The sequence below is a fragment of the Aythya ferina genome (genome assembly GCF_964211825.1).
Source record: "Aythya ferina genome assembly, chromosome: 9".
Lineage (NCBI taxonomy): Eukaryota > Metazoa > Chordata > Aves > Anseriformes > Anatidae > Aythya > Aythya ferina.
The window spans coordinates 14,878,772-14,901,768 of record NC_140305.1 but is presented as its reverse complement, the minus strand read 5'-3'; the positions used below and the strand labels follow the sequence as shown (position 1 = coordinate 14,901,768).

Genomic DNA, 22,997 nt, shown 5'->3' with positions numbered 1-22,997 from the left:
ACAAAAGTTCAACAGATTTACTGGGAACATCATGTTTTACAGATACTTCCATGCTGTGTTTCAGGATATCATGTCAGCTGTGCCGCAGTATGTACAAGGTATCTGGCAAACTAAACAAGCTTAAACATACAACCACAAACATGTGCCTAGGACTAGACTAAAAACAGATGTTTCCAGGAAATGTAAAAGATGTTTGGCATGTTTTAAGCCTATACTTTCAGCTTGTCTGAATTTGAATCAGTCCTGTATTAATATAAACAAAATGACGAAAGCTTTTCTAGCGAGTGACTGACTGATTAATGGAACTATTGCTGAATCACAGAAGGTTTGTTAGGTTAGATTATTTCTTCCCAAGGAAAAGATGGATTGTTTTATTTTGACATTTACCATTGAAGGGGCTGAGGCGGTTATACGTGTGGGTTTACTTTTCAGCCCTCAGAACTAATAGAATTTTATTGTGGCTCATGAAAATCATGCAGGGTTTGCTATGGCAGCTGTATATCAAAAGCCAAACAAATACAGTGACAGGTTTCCTTACACTAGTACAGCTGAGATCATGTGTAATTCTATATACATTTATATTTATTTATATTTTGCATTTGAATGTATATAGACAACAGATTGTTTGGGAATGGGGGGAGGAGTTGTCATTCAATATAAGCGTAGCTTCCAGGCACCTGATATTTCAAATTGTCTTGCAGTTGTTCCCAGCTTTTCTTTATTGCTTTTTTTTCTTTGTTACATTTGACTTTTTTTATAACAGCATTTCCTGCAAATCCCAGCCAGTTTTATTTCTTGAGGAGAGTGGCTGTGGTTCTTCTCACCCTGAAGAACTTAAATTCAGAATGCAGTATGTACAAAATAAAGTAGTTCGCTTGTCCTCCTTCAGGAGGAAGTAATCTGCCAAAGATCGCACTGAGCTTACTGCAGAATTAAAAACTGGACATAGACAGTCTGAGCCCTGATTTATAACTGCTCTCCCAAAGCCAACTTCTCTTCCAGTTACATGCTCCCTAAAAAGAGAAACAGAAAGATTGCATAACTAAAATGGAACAGGTTGATTAATCCCTGTAATCTTGACTCATGCTATATAGTGGGCAATGGCAGGCCCCAAATTTTGGGAGTTGTCGTGAGTTCATCACACATTGGGAGTTCTCGTGTTCCTGTTTCCACAGTGTCTGTTTCTGTGGCTGTTGCAGCTATAACTGGAAATAGTTAGTGCTGGTCTTAATGTCAGGATAATAGATGATTTGGAAATTGTTGTTACATTTCATGGTGACAGCATTGTTTTGCAATTTCAGTGTTCCTTCCTTTGAATATGTAAAAGTAATTTCAGCTTTTGCTACCAGAGGTGATAAAAAGCTAATAATAACACTGCAGCATCTACTGTAATTTAAGAGCCTGTTCCACCAAGTCGCACCTTGCTTTAATTTTCTCCCAAAGCTGTCAGCCAAAACCAAGCCGATGATCGAAGTGAAACTTACCAAGCAACTGAGCTACAACATGGAGAGTAAATGCAGGGACTGACCAGTCCATTGCAGCCCTGTGGTGTCAGTCTCATTACAACCTTAATGAGACGTTCAAGACCAGGGCATTAATTTGCCATCATAGATGCTGACATTCAGGCTTTTCAAAGCACAGTGTTTTTATGAAAGCCTAGGAAGAATATTTACAGGACTAGTCTGGCAAATCTGCTTTGTGTTTACTCGAATACCCTCACCGGGGTTGCACACTTGTGACAATTCATACATTTGCCTGATGTGATGATCCATAGCTTCCCAAAAGGTAATCCAGCTTTCCCCTGCATGAGATCACTCCATGCAGCTGCCCTTCCCTCCCACCTTTGTCTCCTCTTCCTCAGTGCTGGTGGCAGTGGTGGCCTGTCCAGGGAGTCCTGACATTTCCCCATCACTCCAGCAGAGATGTTGTTCAGTGGCGCTGGCGGATTTTTTAGGGGAACGTTCCGTGTCACACTGATGGTTTGCAATCACAGAGAAAGAACTCAGGTCAAGAGAAGGGCAAAACTGGAAAAGGATGTTTTGTTAAGTAGATGAATTTTATCCCTTGGCAGGACCATAGGAAACCTCTACAGACATTTAAGTAGACCTTACTGATGCTGTTCATTACAGAGCAATAGCATGCCAGTACACCAATCAATAGTTACATCTTTGATAACTTCTGCCAGAACCAGAGCAGCAAACTGCCAAAGGTTTACGCTAAGGAGAGGTAACTAACATCTGGGCTGCCAATATGGTTTGAACTTGTGTCAGATAACCTGATAACCTAAAAAAAGAATAAATGCGTTTTTTTCCCCCTGTGTCATTACTGGCTAAGATTAAGGTGTGCTTTAATGTGTGACACACCAACACCTTGGAAAGGCATGCTCAGCCCTCACTGCAGGGGAGGTTTTGTGTTCCTAAATTAGACAACAGTGACAGGTTTGACTCTCCCTTTTATCCTGGCTAGTCTCTCAGAGGAATGGTATTGATCCACATAAGTATTTATGAGAAGATCAGTGCCATCCAAGGGGCACATGCATTACTGGGTAGCAATCTGCGGTTAGATCTTTGAGGTGAAGATAATCCTAAATGCTCTAAACATCGAGGTCAAGTAATTTTCATTATGTGCTTTGTTTATGTTGTCAAGATGTGAATTTAACTGCAGTCAACACGTATGAAAGTTCAGCTAAGGAAGTGGACTCAATCTTCTGAACTCAGGGAGCTGTTCTCTGCACTTACAGGAGCCATGGTGCCTAAGGGGACTCAGGGCATCTTCCATGACCCCAACAGACCTAGTCCTTGGCAAGAGTCCCAAACGGCTGTTCACAAAGAGTGCTCGGGCAGTCAGCTGCCTTCACTGAGTAACCCTTCTGGCAGGATTTGAGTATTCACACTGGAAGCCTGGATTAAGGGCACAGCACAGTAGCTGCTACAGTGGCTGAATTACCATCGCTATTTAGTATATCACAGATTTATTTTTTTCATAATGACTGCAATAATAACTATAAACTGAAATAATAAATCTATCACATTAGAAAAGTAACGGTGTAGAATAATCATGTACCGAGATCCAAAGGTTGTAGTGTACATCAGCCTGAGGTTAGCTGAAGTCTTCAGAGATTTAAACTACACCATTTCTGGAGAGGAAAGAAGGAATGATGATGGGAAGAAAATTTCTAGCAATGGAGAAAGCTTTTAGCTCTAAACCACATAGCTTCAAAACACAGAAGGTAAATACTAGAACAGACCAGTAGTCAACAGAAGTTGTGGGCTCTGCTTGGTTTTATGAAGTCATGATTTGTAGGTTGATTCATGTGTATTGAACATCTGGGGTCTGCTTTGTTGAGACTGCAGTTTCATTTCTATGCTAGTCTTCGCACTTTTTTTTTTTTTTTTTTTTTAGCATTTTCACTATTTTTTTTTTGCCTTTTGAATGTCAGTAATAGACTGAATATAACCATCCCTGACTCTGAGAAGAAGATTTGAGAGAAAAACTCATTTAACTCTGAGTCTCTCTGCCAAAACCCTGGAGTGAGTAAGCAACTGGAACTCTCAGCAAACTAGAAAAATAAACATGAAATCTTTACACTACTGAAATTTGCAGTTAAAAAATAAATATAAGATTGAAAAAGATCTTGAACTGAATTAAGACTGAGGCTACTTTTATTTATTTATTTTAAGAAGAGAGAAAACAGAGCATTTGAAATAAAATACCAGTTTTGCACAGTTAAGTCCTAAATTAGAATTGGCCATGAATAACATCATGGCCAGTACTCCACTGTGAAGTCAAAGATCTCAGAATTTAGTCCTTCCCATGGATAAAGGCAGAATTTTCTAATGTATTATTTAACACTTGTTATGTAGTGCATTAAGCAGTCACTGGGAGGAAAGCTTTTAAAAACCAACAACCTCTCTGATAGCATTAAATCCTACCTTAGATTTTTGGTTAAGTCAATATTAAGAAAATAAATGAATTAATACATTTCAGTCTGCCCGATTTATAGAGGCCAATCAAGTTACAATGCTGGACATGGCCAAGTGAAAGAGGGGAATAGATTTACCTGAGTGAGGTCTTAATTTAATCAGCTGGCCCCAGAGAGCTGAAGTCAGCAAGCTGGGATGATATAAGAGGCAGCAGAGAAATAGTGCATTTACCGCAGTCGAAAAGGAGAATGACAGTGATGGAAAGGAGTCTCGGCAGTGTCAGAACACACCTATTTCCATGATTTATTCTTAATTTACTTTAATGACAATCTGAAGGTTGTCCATTTTTCTTTAAGTGTCCTCAGAATACTGATATTTTCTAAACATTTATAGCATGCCTCTTCTCCCCCTCCTTTCTGTTAGCTCCATTGCAAGTTGGAAATGAAGAGAAACTATGTCTGCAGTTTGCCATAATGAATTTTGAGTGCAGCAGCAGACTGTCCTTTTCCCACTGTATTCCTTGCCAGCCAGTGTCCTTTCTTTGCAGTCAGCCTTGAATCAGGTCTAGGAATCACAGGTTCCTCTGGAATTAATGTTGATATTATGATAAAACGGAGAAATTCATTACATTTCTTTTACAGTTTATACTGGCAAGAACAATGCGTGCTTTCTCAGTACAATAGTTCATTTCTATTATCAAGTGGGTTTATTGATGGCTGGTCAGAAGTACTGACATGCAGACAATGATCTCAGATTGCATTTACGTTTCTGGAATACTTTCAGTCTTTCCAGTTTCTGTCAAGAACTTACTTCTGTGATTCAGAGTTTTCAGACTGTTGTTGAATTTACACTACAAACCTACGCCATTTGCTTTCTGTGTGTATATGCATTGCATTCATTAGTATCACACAATATCCTGTAAGCTTGGACCTGAACAATTATTGTTAATTTTTAAATTCTTCCAGGTAAGAATTTTTTTTGGTTGGTTGGTTGTGTTTTTTTTTTGTTTGGTTGTGGTTTCTTTTTTGTTTGTTTGTTTGTTTGTTTGTTTTTGCCAGGCACTGGGTTATGCTGTTACAGATAATTCCATCATCAGAGGAAACACTGATTTTCCCCACAATGCTATTGAAGGGTTCAATAACAATATGATCGCAATAATACTTGCAAGTAACCTCAGAATGTCAAGATAACTGGAGACCCTTATCAGTCATTTCTTCATTTTAAACATACACGTTTCTGCAGGGAAACACTGCTACTTTCTTAGGAATATAGCCCTTTATATAAAAGATGCCCCAAATTGCCCCAAAATGCATCTGTAAAGAGAGAAAAAAACATCAGTATTATTCTATACTTCAAAAACAAAACAAATAAAATCATTGTACTTGCTAGGAAAAACTATGAAACAAAACTCAAAGCATTTTCTCTTTGTAGCCACTTTATTTGTCCATGTCGATGAACAAGGCACATGACACACCTGCGTGGTTCTTTGTGTCCATGGCCTATCTTGCCAGGTTGCCCAGGAGTCATGTGCTGCCTTAAAGTTAAGGTAATGCAAAAAGAAACTGGCGAGTTTACTGTTAGTTGACTGTTGGCAACTCAACAACTTGACAGGGGTTTCACTGGGGCATGTTACAAAACCAGTCAACCCTAGCATCACTTTTTAAAGCATGAGCCAGTTCCCATACCAGGTGAAACTGAAAGTATTCTTAATGAGAGAAAGCCAGGTTCTAAAACCGGGTTTAGGCTGTGTCTACAAGTAGAGCAGGCCAGCCAGGGAAGACTTCCTGAGCAAAGCAGTGGGTGCTGAGCAAAACACTGCGGCAACTGGGCCACGTTAATATAAGTGCCTATCACTCTCCATACATGGTTCAGTTATTCATGCTGGAGTACAACATGTTCCAGCCATAGACAGGATTTAAAGCCACTATTTGAAAGACATGTGATTAATCTTACATTTACTTTCATGTTTTCAGATATACTCAAGGACAAGAAAGCCCATCCAGAAAACAGAAATGAACCAAAACCAACTGTGAAAAAGATTGACACCACAACCACCACAAGCACTGTCAAGTCATCCTCTAAACACAGTGTAACTGGAAGCGGGAGCAGTCCAGCCCTGAGTTCCTCACTTGTTATTTTAACAGCACTAGCATTTCTGTGGCATTGTCCTCTGTAGCTGCATTGCAATGCAGCCACTGCACAAGCATTTCTGTTCACTGTCATGTATACCTACAGCCTTACCCACAGGAAACAAAGTTAAATGGCTCTCTAGTTTATGCGATATGTTAGAATAAGTATTAAACAATCTGCTGGGGTTGGCGGATAGGAAGTGGCATCACTTACAGTGTCTGAAGATAGCTTCTGACAAAGCCTACCCAGGATACAGAGGGAATGATGACAGAAGTCTGAGTAGCTTAAGTTATGGGGTAGAAATAATTGAGAACACAAAAATTGTGTATGTGTGTGTTACTGTTTTTCTCAGTTTCGTTCACTGGAATCACACTGGCTGGTTTTGTTTAATTTTTTCTGATAAATTAAATGAATGGTGAGTATTCAGATTTAAGCCAATATATACATTATTTCTCCAATGAGCAGCTAATAAGCTATGTCTACAGTTGTAAACCATGTTAAAGCGAAGTATTCTTACCAGCTTGATGAAATTCCTAAGTGGTCAAGAAGATCAAAGCATGTTTGAAACTTTTCACTCTTACTGTTTAGATTGTAGGAAGCGACATAAAAGCATATGGTGTGTCTAATATATCAGTATAGTTGCCTTAACCATGGAAAAAATTAGAAACACTTCGTTTACTGAGAGATAGATAGTGAGTTTCCCTGCCCTACAAAATGCCATTACCAAATGCTTAAGCATATGCTTTTAAGGCTTACTGGATCCATGTCCAGCAACAGGAAATAAAAGCATAATAACGTTTTGTGAAGTTAAATGCAGTTTTGGATGGAGAAAAAATGATAATTCAGTTCAAACTTTGCATATGTGATGTTGAAGAGAAAATGACTTAAATTTTCCATAATGGTCCCAGAGATGTAAGTTACCAGGAACTCCCATTATACACAAACTAGATTTTGTGCATTGTGGATCTCTCAAATCATCTGTATCATAAGCTCTGTAATATTTAATTACATTTAATGTTTAAAATTTTGTATCATGATAGTTGTAAATGTAAAGCAATCATATCTAGAACATTCTCTATAATGTCTCATCATGATTGCTTTCCTAGAAAATGCCAAAATATGCATTATATTAGAAGGCTATTTTTTTAAAAATTAATGATACATTGATACATTTTAACTTTTCAGATGAAAAGTACTATCATAACTTCTAATGGGTTAAGAGTTAATGTGTGTTTTACAACTATGTTTACAGTGCCATTGAATATATATATACAAACACAACTGTATGAATACAGTGATTAATGATAAATTTATGAAGCATTATAGTTGTTATACGTACTACATTTCATAACTATTACAACAGTTTAATGGACATTTTCATGTTGTAGACTATTATTATGTACAGTTTTATAAGATTTAATGTAAAACATTTACCTTTGTTTTTTGTATAACACCACTTTTGATACTTGGAGCCACACAGCCATTGTCAATCAGAAGAAAGAACCCTGTATCTTACAGGCATTTTGTTGGCAACTCTGATTATGAAAGACATGCTGATTCAAAAAAAGTGCCATGTGCTAGTATTACTGCGTGCCATTTTTTTAAGTGGCAATAATACGAGACAAGTATACAGTAAGTGGACAAAATTCACTGTATTTGTATGTTTTCAGATAGCATTAGTGAACATGTCTAAATATATTTGCAGAGGTGGAGCTTCAGTTTTGTTTTTAATTTGGGCTGTGAGTTCATACTTGCAAGTGTAATCAAAACCATCCAGCTGGGAAAGAGTTGTCTCTAAAATGAAAAGAGCTAAGTTTTCTAAAATAATTAATTTTTCACATTGGAAAAAGGAGATAAAATGGAAGAAGGTGCTTATGCTAACATGAAATACTTTGAGTTCTGATTTTTCAAAATGGAAAGGATATTAATATCCAAAGTGTTTTCCAAATCATATCAGTGTAAATTAGTTTTCCCAAAGGTACAAAAATGTCTATGCTGTACTTTCCAGAGTTTTGAGCTGCACCAGTCTATTGAACCATAATTAAAAGTGCAACTTGTATTCATTTTCAGTGCCCTTTGGAAAAGTGCACTTTTACCTGAGGAGGTGTGCAAGTCATGTCATTTGTACTACGAAAGGACAATATCATTCCTGCAGTCTTAAAGGATCAGTTGCGACAGCTGCTGTTAGTTTGGTCTCTGTGCACACATGGAAATATACTTCTGGTGCTAACTTATCACCAGCTCCTCAGGTAATACCGATCACTGTGGTTTCACTGAAACAATTCAAAAGTTTTTGATGCTTGTGAACCTGACACCTAATTTAGTATGCTCACAACTGAGGTACTGTCATTGTTATTCAGGCACATACATCGGCATTTGCACACTTAAGTCTCCATCAGGATTCCTGTGGATAGAGGTGTGGTTTCAGGGTTGAGCTCTGATGCTAACAGATTTCTGCTGGGCAGCTTGGCCTTTTCTCTTCTTCACACCTGCAGAGTGGGAACTTGAATACCTGGAACTTGCATGTCTTTTTGAGGTCTTTCCTCTAAAAGTTCTGTGGTTTTAGCTCAGACCAGTGATGCAGCTATCCTAGTATTTAGCTGTAGCAGGGCAAGTGCAGAAACCCTGAAAGTAGGTGCGTATGGAATAACTCACCCAGGGAACTTTTTGCTGTTGGTAAACCTCTGATATATTTAATCAACAAATGTGAAAAATTGAGTGTTTGAATTTTGGGGTTGGTTAGTATTTTTACAGTGTAGCATTCATCTCTGAAGCTAAACAAGACAACCCTTTTCAAGTTGCTGTGACAAAACTAGAACAAATTCAAACAGTGGGATGAGGTAGATTCATCAATTTATTTTGTCGGAGTCAATACTTTAATAGGCACAGAACAGAGGATTCAACAGCTATTAATGCATTTCACGCTGATGTACTTTTACACTGTAAGAAGAGTTCTGGCCAAGATGGCATGAAATCGGTTCATAATGTGCATCAGCTTTAAGGAGCCATGCAGTATATTTTTACCGATAGTTTAAGTTATTTTTCTCAGGATCAGTTACATACATATAAAAAAGAGTATTTTCCATTAAACAAACAAAATTGTGTACTAGCAAAGGCAAAAACAAGTTCCTGTGTCAGACAGGAAGCATTTATTTTTGAATGATCAAGATGCCTATTTGGCAAAATCTTAATTTGCTATCAAGGACACTGTAATTCTCGGTAATTACAAAGGTCTACACTCAAAATATGTTTGAACTTGTCTGTGTAATCTCAGCGTAAAATAATACACCAGAGAGCATTGCTGTAGCTTTGCCTAACAGTTATGAATTTTATTTAGCCACTGCTTCTTGAATGTTTATTGTTTTCCTATGACTTTCTTTTAATATTTTGCTGTGCCAGCATTTCTGAATGCCAGCATTGGAAAGTAACTGCTGTCATGCATTTGTGAGTAAACACAATCTATAATTTTCTTTTGTTAATGATGTAGGCTTCTTAACAAATAAGACAAAGTTGCCATGGACATACAGTCAGTTCCTAGTGTCTCACTATTCTTTGGGCAACATGTTACACCAGGTTCATGTGAGAGGTTCTAGTGGTTTGTGTATCACTTTCTCCTTCCTGGCTATGAAAGAATCATGGAGAAAAGTGAACACAGATGGACAAAAGCATGTGTGGCTGCAGTGTTGCCATTGCATGGCAACCTCCAGCTGTCTTTTCCAAGGCCCTGAGCTGAGCATTCCCCTCTAATTTTCAACAGCTTTTATACCTCTCCATGTTTATGCACGGAGACTGGACAGCCAAAGAGCAGCAGGAGAATCTAGGCTGCATCTTAAGACAACTTAACAGACACCTGCTATGAATTGCTCTTTCTTTGCAATTCACATTCTCTACAAAAACTGGCATCTTGTTTTCAGCCTTGATTTTTTTTCTGGCTTGCCTGTTGCCAGTGTTATGCCCTGTCCTGAACCAGGTAGTCTGTCATTGTGTAAAGAACTGTTGATTCTGATCTCTCACACAGTAATGAACCTTTTGAGGTATAAATATCTGTCAGAGCTTGATAGAGCAACACGAATAATTATGTCCAGCTGCATTTACTTCACAGGCTCTGGGTATGGGTATCTGGCTACGAGATTCACATCTCTTTGATCTCTTAAATTAGATCTGTATTTAATATATCCCTATTTTATTTTGTTACCAGGTCTGTAACACATATCATAATTTTTCAGTTTGACTCTCTAATGAATGGGTTTTCTCAATATTGTCCTAATGATGCTGTGTGCAGTCTTCTTTTTAATGTTAGATGAGCCTTTTTGCACAGATTTACTGAACCGTTCTTATTCAATACTACACATGATTAGGTTTAAGCAAGACCTGTTCAAGTGAAAGGAGCTGAAGCACATTAAAGAAAGATACTGAGTAGGAAAACAATCCAGAAAGTCCTTATGTTGCTGACTGGGGCTCTTCATATTTAGCATATTTTAAGGTTTAGCTAAAATTCCGGTCAAAAATTCCTAACTAACGTGGGTTCAAGGGGATTTCAGCTGATTTTTTAAGTGGGAAGTAATTGATACACAATCTTTCTTTATCCCTCTGTATGTGGGTCTGTATATATAGGGGACATTCACAGAATCACAGAACTTTAGGGACTGGAAGGGAGCGTGACACATCATCTAGTCCAATCCCCCTGCCGGAGCAGGAACACCTAGATCAGGTCAAACAGGAATGCATCCAGGAGGGTTTTAAATGTCTCCAGAGAAGGACACTCTACAACCCCCCTGGGCAGCCTGTTCCAGTGCTCTGTCACCCTCACCATAAAAAAGTTTCATCTCATATTTAAGCTGAACCTACTACGTTCCAGTTTGCACCCATTGCCCCTTGTCCTGCCATTGGATGTCACCGAGAAGAGCCTGGCTCTGTCCTCCTGACGCTCACCTTCTACATATTTACAAATGTTTATAAGGTCACCCCTCAGTCTCCTCCTCTTCAAGCTAGAGACCCAGCTCCCTCCGCCTTTCCTAAAATATATCTTGCACATTGACCAGCATGATATCAGAAATGCTCACATTACAACTAGCCAAAAACATTTGAGACACTTATTTTCATTTACAGCATTTTGCTATTCACAGTGTTGTTTTTAATGACATAGGGCATGTGCATTAATGAAAACTGAAGGATGTGACAGTCAATGTCATCATAGCTGCAGCATGCCTCAGTTAAAAAGGACGTGATAATGTCTTAACTCCTGTTGCCCCTGAATCCTGTAATTGTTCTCTGGTTTACATTGTCACTCTCTAAGGAAAAACATTTGAATTGTATTAAATATTAAGCCACAAAAAATAAATATTGGCCAAGGGACTGTAATAAATAGATAACAAACTCAGAAAAGTATCCTGCATTCAGAATAGAGAATAAGCCTAAATAAGAAACCCATTCTGGACCAAAACAATTTTTCAAGACCCTTTCTCCTCTCCATATTTGGTCCCATTCCCTTGCAGTACATACAGCACAATATGAAGCCTGTATGCAAGAAACTACTGCATTGAATTTAGGAAAATGAATTAAAACTATTGCTGTGTAGTAGTATTTTGAAATCTTGCTTAAAGCATGTCTCCTTTGGCTGGTTATGACGAATGTATTTAAACAGTGTTTGCAGTTGCTTAAGTTCTTATATAGTAAATATTGACAGTTACTACAGCTTTCAGAAAAGGCTGCTGGACACGGACTGTGAAACAATGTTTTTGTGTCACTCCCATGCAATTGAGATCAGGCTCTGTCTTTATAATAGACTGGTTTACACATTCTAATTATTATCAACACTACAATGATTTTCACTGCAAAAATATAACACCCTTTTTAGAGAAGGGCACACAAGAGAGAGGCTACTGATGCTTTCGTGAGGCATGTAAAGTACTTCATTAAATAGCCAGTAACAACCACTGAGGGTTTTTTTTTCATTTCTGTGCAAAATGCATTAATATTACCTTGCAAAATTATGCTGTTTGCACTTAATCATTTCAATTAATCTTTAGTAAATTACCCACTACTTTGTAATTATAATATTTGCAGCTAATTTAGTGCCATTCTAAAAAATCATTTGTTGCATAATATAAGCAATTAACATTTATTCATTTTTTCTATTGCAGGAGATATATAAATTATCCTCAGTGGCCTTTCTGTACACCTAATTAGCACCTGTCTGAATTATTCCACAGGCTATGGACGTTTCATTTGAAAAATAAATGCATTGCTAGTTTCATGAACTCTTTACAAATACACAGTTGTAAAATTTACTTTCCAGGTGAATAGAAAAACATGTTTTCATATGTCTTCCGTGTTTATGAGGTAGGCTAGGCTTTTAGGTTATTACATCTAGAATAGGTGCTGGCATTTTTAATGCATTTAAAATGGAAACAGTCAGATACCTCTCTCGCATAATTAAGTAAACTATCCCAGATTTGTAGTGTATTCTGTAATGAAAAGGAAAGCAAGGGGACATCAAGAATATAGATCCTAAAGTAACTCTCCCACTTCTGTATATGCATATACAACTAGGAAGTTTAATTAATTAGGGACTATCCAAAGCATTTGTGTGCTGTAGTGTCAAGGATAAAGTTGTGGAAATTAAAGCAGATTGCTTCAATGTTGTAAGTAAGCTTCGAGGTAAACACTAATTTTCTATTTAAATGCAGAGTATATTGACTAAGATCATTTGATCTTTCTAAAAATGAGATCTGAAGCATTCTAACAAGAATGCCAATATGAAATATTTACAACCACCACACATACGAAATTAGGAAATCGAAAAGATTTTGAGATTTCTCTGTGGGCATAAAATGTTGCAACAGACTCAGCTCCTATAAATGAGCACAGCTCCTTTGATTTCAGTTTAGCTATGTAAATTTACCCCAGCCTAGTATCTAGCCCAAGAATGTGAATTCCTTCCCATCTTTTTGCAGGTGCAGAAAATCAAGAGTAACTGCAGAGATTACAAAATTTCATTACAGTTTTACATTCCTTGGGCCACTGATCAGATAAGTATCATCATGCCTCAAAAGGAAATCTGTAACACATGGGATGCTGTGAGTCTTCTGGCATTTTCCATTTCCAGGGGCATAGCAGGGGCCTTTTCAAGAGAAGCAGCTTGTACGATCTGGGGGCTAAGAGGAAGTGTTCATACAGTGAGTATCTTTTAGGGAAGAAAGTCTTTCTCAGAGGTTTGTCGATATAGATCAGACCTTGAGGCAGATCAAGTTTGATTTTTCTGCTTCATGTTAAAGTGTAAGATCCAGGTCTTAAACTGGCCTCAGGAATTCAATGAGACTTGGTGGAGAGAACTGATGGCAGCTTTGATATTTTCACAGAAACTTAAGCAGCAGAGAAGGAAAGCAACCATATTCTGCTTCTGATGAAGCTTTTATATTTTTGCATTAATTTTCAGATAAAAATGACCTGGTGTTTTCCAGGCTAGCAGTGACAAATTCATGAGTTCCTGTAACCTTATGTTATGCTACAGAGAAGAAAGGCGATTTCCTCCTGAGTAGGAACAAAAAGAAGGTAGTTTTCTTGTTTGTTTTAAAATTGTATTTTACTTTGTGCAAAACATCCATACTTGGAAGAAAACCAAAACGGGATGTTGGGTTTCACAGAGACACAAATTCCCCTGATTGGAGTTGTTCTTGGTACGTGTAGTGCTAACAGTCTGTCCAGTTGTCATGAAAGAGGATATCCTTCCTCTTTGGCTCTTTTGTTTGTTTGTTTGTTTGAGAAAAGCTATAGTATATGGCTTAAAATCACGTACAGTCAAAAAACTGTTGACAAGTCCACAAAGCAGTGAAGAAAGCAGATGCTTGCTGCTGGTGTCGTTAAAAATGAGAAAAGGAATTTAACTGGAATATTCAAGCTTTCACATTAGGGATGAACAATACAGTTGAAACCTATTCCCGAAATAACATAGTTGAATATGAGAGCAGGGTAACGGAGCAGCAATAATACATGAAATGTTTATTGTATGCCATTTTATTATACGGGGCAGTATTGGAATAAAAATGGAAGTCAACACACTATACCTTGCATCATACCACCATTTACTGTATTTACTGTACTCTAATATCAGAACTAATATAGTATGAATGTTTACAATACACTGGGGTAGATATTACAGCAAAATACATGCTTTGCCATTTAGATTTTTAAAGAATTAGATTGTGGCCTCCTAGTCTTTTTTAGTTCATTTTATTTTACAGGAATTAATAGGCTGCTTACATTTGTATTATACATTAGTTGCATCCTGGGTATTTTAAGTTCCAAAATGTATTGGTTTTGCCGTAAGCTGTATTCAAGCTATAATAATTATTTCTGTTTCCCAAGTGCGTTTTATTTGCAGTATATCTCTTTATATTTTATTGAATTGTCAGTTTTCTTTAGTTTGTTTTCAGCATTGAACATGATAAAGGCAATTTAAATAAGAAGTCTGGTATTTCTTCTTTTAAGACATTGAAGAACAAGGTTACTTTGAAAAGTTAAAGGAAACTGTGTTTTGTAAAGGACAGTGAGCTATGAATGGGAATAAAAATAAATAATCCGCAGCTGGAAATTGCTGTCTTCTGATATAATTTTATTTTTTTTTCTGAGTGTTTTTCATCATCTTCATAAGTTAGAAAGATGGAAAAATCTTCTTTAAGATTTTAATCAGCTCAGGTTATATTCTGAATAAAGGATACAGACCTTGATTACTGCTAGAGAAGTCAATACTTTGGCCATACTCTGGCAAAGAATGGTTTATTTCTTCAGCATGTAACTACTTTCTTGCTCTTTTTGTAATAAATACAGTGAGATGTAAAGGTGTCTACCTGCTCTTCTGGGAGCTCTTAATATTATTGAAGAGACACAATACTTGCAGCAGTCTCCTGGGTAAATGCCAGCATACCTCCACACAACAGGTAGGACTCATTTCATCAAAACTTCCATTCCTACATAAACAATCAGATCTGAGCAAGACGGAGGTCTTGCAATAACTGTGTGCCATATTAAAAGCCTTGCCCTTGGTTTTGATTAGGATTGCATTACTCTTCTGTCTTCATATAGGCCACTATACTGGAAAAAGGAAACTCCCTGCTGTTTGCTTAGTGTTTTCATTGCTTGTCAGTTATGAACATCCCAGTTTCTCTTCTTTTGAAGGAGAAAAATTTAATCTTGTATTATTGTCAGATGCTCATTATAGTGCTTGTGCTTCTACCATTTCATTAAGTGACAGAGCAGAGACCTTAGCTCTTGCAACCATTTGTTAGAGCTACTACCCATGAGCTTCTTTTCATTGTTCTGTTAGAAAGGCTGGTTTTTTCCTGCTTATCTCTTTTATCTCCTGTTTTGGTAATATTTAGGAGGTTCTCCTAGTATTCCCAAAATGGGTTGGGTAAAGACCATAGAACCACAACAGTATCATGAAATAAATATTAAAAATAAGTCTTTAAATGACTGTATTCCTGCTATCTACCTACCTGTTTCTTTGTTTGTTTGTTTTGTTCTTACTCGTTTTGTTTTCTGGTTTCATGATGATTTGAGTGGTGCTTCTAAAGCACCCATAATTCCAGTTTTCCCTGATTCTTTGAAAACACTTCCTGTTTGAGGTTTTGGAGTTATATACAGCTCTTCTCACCATCTATGTAGAGTGCTTTTTGCTAATATACTCATTTTTGATCCATCTCCAAAGATAATAGCTAGCAGCTCTTTTCTGCCAATGCTAGAGGCAGAAAAGATGCTTATTCTCTGAAGTGCTGCCTCATAAAACCTTTTAAAGTTTAAGGATTTTGCATTCATCCTCTAATTAAGCAGGTGTCTAATTCTGTGAAACTGCTTCATTCTGAAATCCAACCTGTCTCCACTTCAAAGGATGTTGTTTCTTTTTCCAGAGATGTTAAGAAAAACTGCTTCCTTGATGGTTCAAATTTGTAAGGTTATTAAAAGGCTTTGCTTCTCACCTGATTCAGTACTTACTTTCCAAAGATACACAGAATATACCAGATCTGATGAGATGCTTCACCAATGTTCCCTAATAGTGGTATTAGAGTTCATCTTTGACTGAAAGTCTTGCTTTTCCCATTAGGAAACCAAATCTTTCCTAACATACTTGTTGTTGGTTTTGATTTTAAGCAGTATGTCAGTTTGGCTCCGAAATATGTCTAGAATATGTCATACCGAAACCCTGGGAAAAAGGAGAGCATTTCACCTTGCTTGTCCTGTAAGGGTTCCAGTATGGTATAGCTCCAAATGCAACCATTGACTCACTAGACCGGTGGTTAGCTTTATGATCCTGACAGAAGCAGTGTGACTCTAGTGGAGGAAGTCTTTCAACACTTCAGTTCTACATTTGAGAAAGTCAGCTTTTTTTTTTTTGAAAGTATGCTTGTGAAATCATTATTAACTCAGGAACCCAACATGAACCACAAATCATCTCAAAAGAGCACACTGAAAGCACTCCTTGTGTAAGGAAGAGCTGAGTTTTATTTTCATTTATTGTGTGCCAAGGAGATTGTGTACCCAGAGTTAACTTTACACGAAAGAAGGAATTCTAAAAGCAACAGAAACCCATGTGCTGCACCTACAGGATTAGGTCTGACAGGACAGATTACTACCTTTCCCATCATCCACGTTTTCAAGAAAACAACATACAGATGAAAGCAGTTTGCCAAGACAAGGAGAAGGAGATTACACAAGATGCGTACTGTGTAACAGAACTGTGTACTGCTACTACTGTGAGCCCTGCTCACTCACTGGCTACTCACTCAGTGGCTACTCAGCATTTAAGGCCTTCTGGCTCCCCAGTTGTATGTCCAAGATAACACCTGGAACTTGAAAATGTCCACAGAGAAGAAAGAAAACTCATCTATTACAGAGTTGACTCCCATGGTTCAGCAAGCATTATTCTCTCTGATCCCTGGGGAAAAAACAGCACCCTCTCATGGGGCCCATGTTTTCTCTCAGGGTTTGCACTGGAGCATGCTGGTGGTTTAGGCTAATGTTTTTACAAGCAGGATTAAAAAAGGATGAATTAGGCTTGAAACAACCCTCCAGTTTCAGAGCTATACTTTAAAAACAAACAAACAAAAAAAAAAAACTTCCTTTTTCATACAACCCATTAGTTGTTGACTCCAGCAAGTGCTGGGGCAGCAGGAACCTGTTCCCTTTATTACACTGCACAAACTGTTCAGGTGTCTGTCCTCTCTTTTCTCAGCCAGAAGTGAGCAGACCTTTCTAGCTGCAAAATCAATAATTCATTAGAGTAACTCAGTCTGCAGCTCTAGAAAGTACCCTAGTTGTACTGTCTATAAAATGTGGATTTTCTCAAGATTTTTCCGGAATAAGAAACTCCTAAGAGTGGCGGTGATTTTGCTTTTCCCTGGAATGTATGCGTGTTACCTGCATACCTGCTATGCACTGCTCTGTTTTGCAGCTGCGTTCAGCTTGTGGTCACCACTCACCACTTTCTCGTCTGAGTTCCACCTTAAACTGGATGTGAAGTTCTTGAGACACATTTGGTGCATCAGTTTCCTCAGGGCATTTCTTTAATTTAAGGAAAGGTACAGAGACTCCAATTAACCTCAGATGAAGAGACCCATAGTTCATTGTCTGTCTGGGAAAATGAACCTCAGGGAACTGTACTCTTACATTGCAAGTGCATTTCAGAACACAATCAGAATTCGTGTTTTTGGCTCCTACTCTGGCATGTAATCTATTAGAACAGTGTGAACAAACAAGTTCATTAACGTCCCAGAGCCTTATTTTTTTTCTCCTTGCAAAGAATAAATTATATTTACTGTGGGTGAAATCTGAAAAAAATCAACACAAATTAAGAAAATCAGTATGTGTTAACTTGCTACGCAGTGGTAACTACCCTGACCTTTTCTTATAAGCAGAACGGGAATTTGCAGAAGTAAATGCACTGGTGAATACTGAGTTTCTGATGTTGCCTACAAGATTATGTCCATACCCACAGTTACGCAAGTAACTAGGAGTGGCAGCTTATTTTGTCTGAAAAGAAAGTCAAAAGCGTAAGATTGATACTGTCAGAGAGCAAAATGAGCTAATAAGAATATGATTGGTCCTGTTTCATGCAGCCTGCTATCATCCAGTCTCCCTTCATTGGAAGAAAACAAACAAACAAAAATCTAGGCATTGGCTTCATTCAGACAGAAATACATAACAGCATATCCAACATCAGGAAGATTTAAACATGTAGTGAATGAAACATCTAGATATCAATGTGCTATCTATCCTGTCCCAGTAAGCAAAAACAGAGATCCCCAAAACTATTTTATTAATACTAGAGTTAAAGGTGGCCCTACAGTGATGCAGAGCACAGCTATATGATTGTTTAATCTTTGTCTTTCTTCCATGCTGGCAGCCAGGAGTCATCTCGAGCCTTCCTATCCCTCGGTGCTCAGCTGTTCTCCAGAAATGAGGCTTGTCTTACAAACGGGCAGATCAGTGTTGCCTCAGTTTTGTACTATTACCTATTTCTTTGCATCTACAGATACCTAGATGTGCAGAAAAGCCTGTATGTATCAGCAATTTTTTTCAGTTCCTTAAAGGTTTTATCAGAAAGGTTGGCTCGTCTAACAGACTCTAAAGGGATGGTTTCACAAAGTGAATTCTAAAGAGAAGAACATAATTCCTTACCACTTACAAAATAAGGATCTCTGTCCCAGTGAAAGAGCTTGAGACACACCTCAGTCTCTCATTGCCTAGGCAGCTCCTTGGCATACATTTCTGGGCACATCTCTTGCTTCATGTACAGGGCTGTGGGTTCTCATAGAGTCTAAGGCAAGAGACAGAAGTGCTTACTGCTGCCAGTATCATGTTCTCCCGAAAAAAAGACCAAGAAATAATTTGTGGCTGTGATTTAAAGAGCTAAAAGAACAAACCACTGTGGAGCATTTAATACTGGCCAGCTACAATGGACACTCACCTGTGGGTACGTAGGCTTCTAGTCCCCAGCGTATCTAGGACGTGCTGCAGAGAAAAACTAAAGAATATTTCTGCTAGCATTTCTAGGGGAGCCAGACTGAGACATGAAGCTGCATAAAAGTTAACAGTGGCTGAATAATTGACTCCTAGGTACAAGAAGGGTTAATTAATTGCTTATTGAGAACAAAGCAAGGTAGTGATATAATAAATGACTCCAAGGTGCTTCACTTTTATGATTGTATAAGACAGCACTTTGTGTTGTCTCATGAGCAAAGGTCAGTGAACTGTCAGTCCTCATTACTTCGGCAGATGTTCTTTTGAGAACTCCGAAACTAACTTCATGGTACATGGAAATGAGTACATGTCTTTAATGGTTATCTTCAAAAATCAATAAGCATAAAGCTTAAAAAGAAGGGAAGTCAGTAAATGGAAAGAATTGTGATTAAAGAGATGAGCAGAAGTGAAGAAAAAATGCATTACTCAAAGTTCCCAGTTTGTCCCATGAGAGAAGAGTTAAGCAGTACAATTCCTGATTGGACTAGTGGACCATCTCTGTCTAAAATAACCTACCCCAAAAAAAAAGAAAATAGCAAAGACTAAGGATGTGAGAAAATTACAAAAAACATTAAGGATAATAATGGAATCACTCGTGCATTGGATACATTTCTTTTACCTCCAGGATTTAACTCTATGCTCTGAATTTGCTTTGACAATGGATCTGGGATTCCCCAAATAAATATACCTCCTTGTACCACACTGCATATTCTCTTCAGAGTTCCAGACTTTTCCCTGAACCATTGCAAGAACCCATCCCCCTCTTATTTTGCTTTGTAAACACTTATGTTTCCATTTATCATCTTAAACTGCCCAGCTGTTTTAAATCATGCTTCTAGATTCAAGCTATCTTCCAGAAGTGATTTTTTTTTTTTTTATTTCTTGTATTCAGAGAAAGAATAACAGCAGATGCTCATTAACCTTTTGCATGGTATTTATTAATCATTACATCTTCAAAATAGCCCATCAGTGAAATAATAGCAGGAGATCTTTTTTTCAGTTCCTCCAAGAGAGGCTTGCCTCTTCTGTTTCTTATCAATATTTAACACCTGTCTTTGAACTCTGGTGTCTTCTCTACTTTTTCCTTTCTAATGGCAAGTCTAGAAATGAACAAAGCCATCTGGAGGTAGAGCACTATGACTTTGATAGTATTGCAGGGTCCTAGAGTGTATGCACAGCAAGTGTAAAGAAAGCAAAATATTCCTTCCAGTGAGCAACAGAATAAAAGTTTTTTCCCCTTCAGTTCCAGGTTTTCATTTAAATTTATCAGCACCAAATTCCACTTATTTTTGTCCCTGGGCATAGCGTCTCTAAATATCTTTGAGGGGAGCAGGAAAAAATGAAAAATAAATTAAAAAAAAATAAAGCAAGATGGGCAGATTGTAAGAATGTAATCAAACTGATAAAGTCATCTTTCCTTGTTTGTCCTAGATATTGTAAAAAATTTGGGTTGGACTGAGTGAACTAAGCATCAAGTTGTAAAAGATCATTTATAGAGCAAAATGGAGGTTATACTCTGACACTGGAGAAGAATCATAGTTACAGTGCAAAAGAAAACATTCCCAGATTCTACTCCTGCTATTTCCACCTTATATTATATTATTACATACGAAGGAAAATTCACATCCTATCAGGATATTCATGATACTCTGAGAAATATGAACTGAACTCTTTACCTATGTTATTGAAAGGTAAATATTTTCTCTTAAGACTACTGGTTTGGACCTTTGCTGAGCTTCACACCTTTTCTTTCTTACCTTCATAATACCACAAATTGTAGAGAGGAACAAACTTATTATTCCACTCAAAAGAAGTTGAGAGTACACTTACAACCTCATCAGCTGAGGTGGAGGCTTAAGTTCTCCTTTAACCCGTATTTTCTTTTGTAAAGAACACTTGAAAATGACTGCTTTCACCAAAGAGAGACTATCCATGGGAGACTGAAAGCAGGTGCATTTTGGATTTTATGGCCTTTGTGGATGATGACTAATTGATCAATGGGAAAAAAAAAAAAATAATAATAATAATAATAAAAATAAACAGATCAGACAGTCCTCCAGTTAATGAATAAGTGTTTTTTTCCTGCCTGGGACCTAATGAGAGAGGGATCCCCAAGAGTCATCCACTAAGGAAGAAATGAGCAGTATATATAGTATAATGATGTGAATTCAATACCCACCCAATTTATTTTAAAACGCATCTGTGAACATCCTTTGAAGATATCCTCTGGAAGAAATTCCTTTGTAATCTGTCATGTTCCACTGGGGTTGGCAAGCATCTGTGTGTGCAGCAGGGGAGAAGATGGAGAGGATTTATTTTATCAGGTTTTCTTTAGTGAGGTTTAACCTTCTTTAGTCTTTCAGTTTCCCTTCCCCTCCTAATAGGTTCCTTCAGATATTTCCCTTTTTAAGCAGCCCTACTATGTGGAAGCATCCACATATGACTTAGGTATTTAATTAAAGCAATTTGTACTGAGTTATTCTAATGCCAGATAGCTGGACCAAGCTACTTCTATATTAAGGCAGATGCACGTATACAAACCCCTTTAATCTTGCTGCTCATCTTTCTCCAGATGCACTAATGAACAGTCATTGGCAACATGAAAAATAAATATTATTAGTTTATCTGTTGCTTCTTCAGCAATAAACTCTCATTTGCTACCAAAAGGCAAAGGTAACCCCTCTAAAGAGGTAAAAACAAGAACAGGAGGAAAAAAAAAAAAGACACACAAAACAAACAAACAAAAAAAAAAAACAATGCTGTTGAATTGATTTATTTCCAGATAGACATTAAATAATTTATTTTTCAGTAACTTACTGGACAGTTGCATCGTGTGGTGTTTTTTCTTCTGAGAGGAGATAGGAGATGATGAACACAGAACCAGAAGATAACTAAGACAGTGAGCAATGGCAAAAGGACTGGACAAAGTGAGGTACAAATACTGGGGAAAAGAAGGTTAGCTGAGGAAACAGGAACAGAAAATGATAATGGGAAAAAGTCTTGTAAACTGACTCCCAGGACTAAGTTTACTGAGTTCTTTTCACACAAAATCTCACAAAAATATCGAAAGAGATGGGAATAGTTAAAAGGAATTTAAATAGAGCAGTTGTACAGACCCTTTTAATGCTGTACATCCCTATAAAAAGCACATTTAGGGAGTTGGGCCTAACTTGGAATGGATTTCTGTAGTCCTCTCATTTGAGTGACTACCACCTGGAGAAAAAAAAAAAAAAAGGTGGTTTGTTTTTTTTGTTTGTTTGATTGTTTGTTTTGTTTGTTTGTTTTTCACTTGACAGTTCTGGGCTCAAAAGTAGGTTTGAAAATACCCACTAGCTTTGTACCAAGTGCCAAAAAAGTTGCCAGTCCCTGACACACAGGTGCACACGTGGAATTGACAGGGAAATTGCCTTGCAAGGCTGGGCCTCTCTTGGCAGCTGTTGGAACTGCCTTCAATGGGGCAGCACTTCCGTTAAAAGCATACACATGAGCCAGCAGAAAAGCAAACACAAAATTAAGACAGCTCACAGTCAGCAAAAGAGAAGAAATATGTTTAATGGATAAAAAAATAATAATTATAATAAAAATATCAGGTTGCCCTTCCACAGTATTGAAGATGTTTCATTTCCTTCTTCCCCAGAGTATATCATGAAGGATTTCCGTTGATTTTCTTGGCATTTTGAGCTATTAAGTTCTATAAATCAAAGGCCTCTCACAGGACAGCTGTTCAGTATGTGCAGGACACCGCCACTGCTGCTGCCTGGGGCTTGGCACCCCCAAGCCCTGCCCTGGGACCCCTTTCACCTGAGGGTAGGGCCTGAGGAGTCCCCGTCCTCACCTCAGGGCACGAGCGAGGCGCCCTTGCCCATGACAGGAGGGGTGGAAGGGCCCCAGAGCCACCCCCAGCTCGGCACAGGTGGTGCTGAAGGG

General features: G+C 37.8%; 2 protein-coding genes and 1 long non-coding RNA gene across 8 annotated transcripts in view; 2 read left to right on the top strand and 1 right to left on the bottom strand.

The window, feature by feature from the left end:
• Positions 1-7,424, top strand: part of LOC311441093 (glypican-5-like) — a 410,588-nt gene extending 403,164 nt beyond the window's left edge. For all 6 annotated transcript variants that reach the window (XM_084528744.1, XM_084528741.1, XM_084528739.1 and 3 more), the window contains one exon: positions 5,897-7,424. In XM_084528744.1, the coding sequence (XP_084384870.1) occupies positions 5,897-6,099 (203 nt within the window). In that variant the 3' untranslated portion in view covers positions 6,100-7,424. The remainder of the gene's footprint in view (positions 1-5,896) is intronic.
• GPC1 (glypican 1) overlaps positions 1-22,997 on the top strand; it is a 344,777-nt gene that overhangs the window by 38,433 nt on the left and 283,347 nt on the right. The window lies entirely within an intron of this gene.
• LOC311441096 lies at positions 6,235-14,719 on the bottom strand. The gene is made up of 2 exons (XR_014695797.1): positions 8,566-14,719; positions 6,235-8,531 (listed from the first exon to the last, which is right to left on the bottom strand). It is a non-coding gene; the product is annotated as an uncharacterized lncRNA (long non-coding RNA).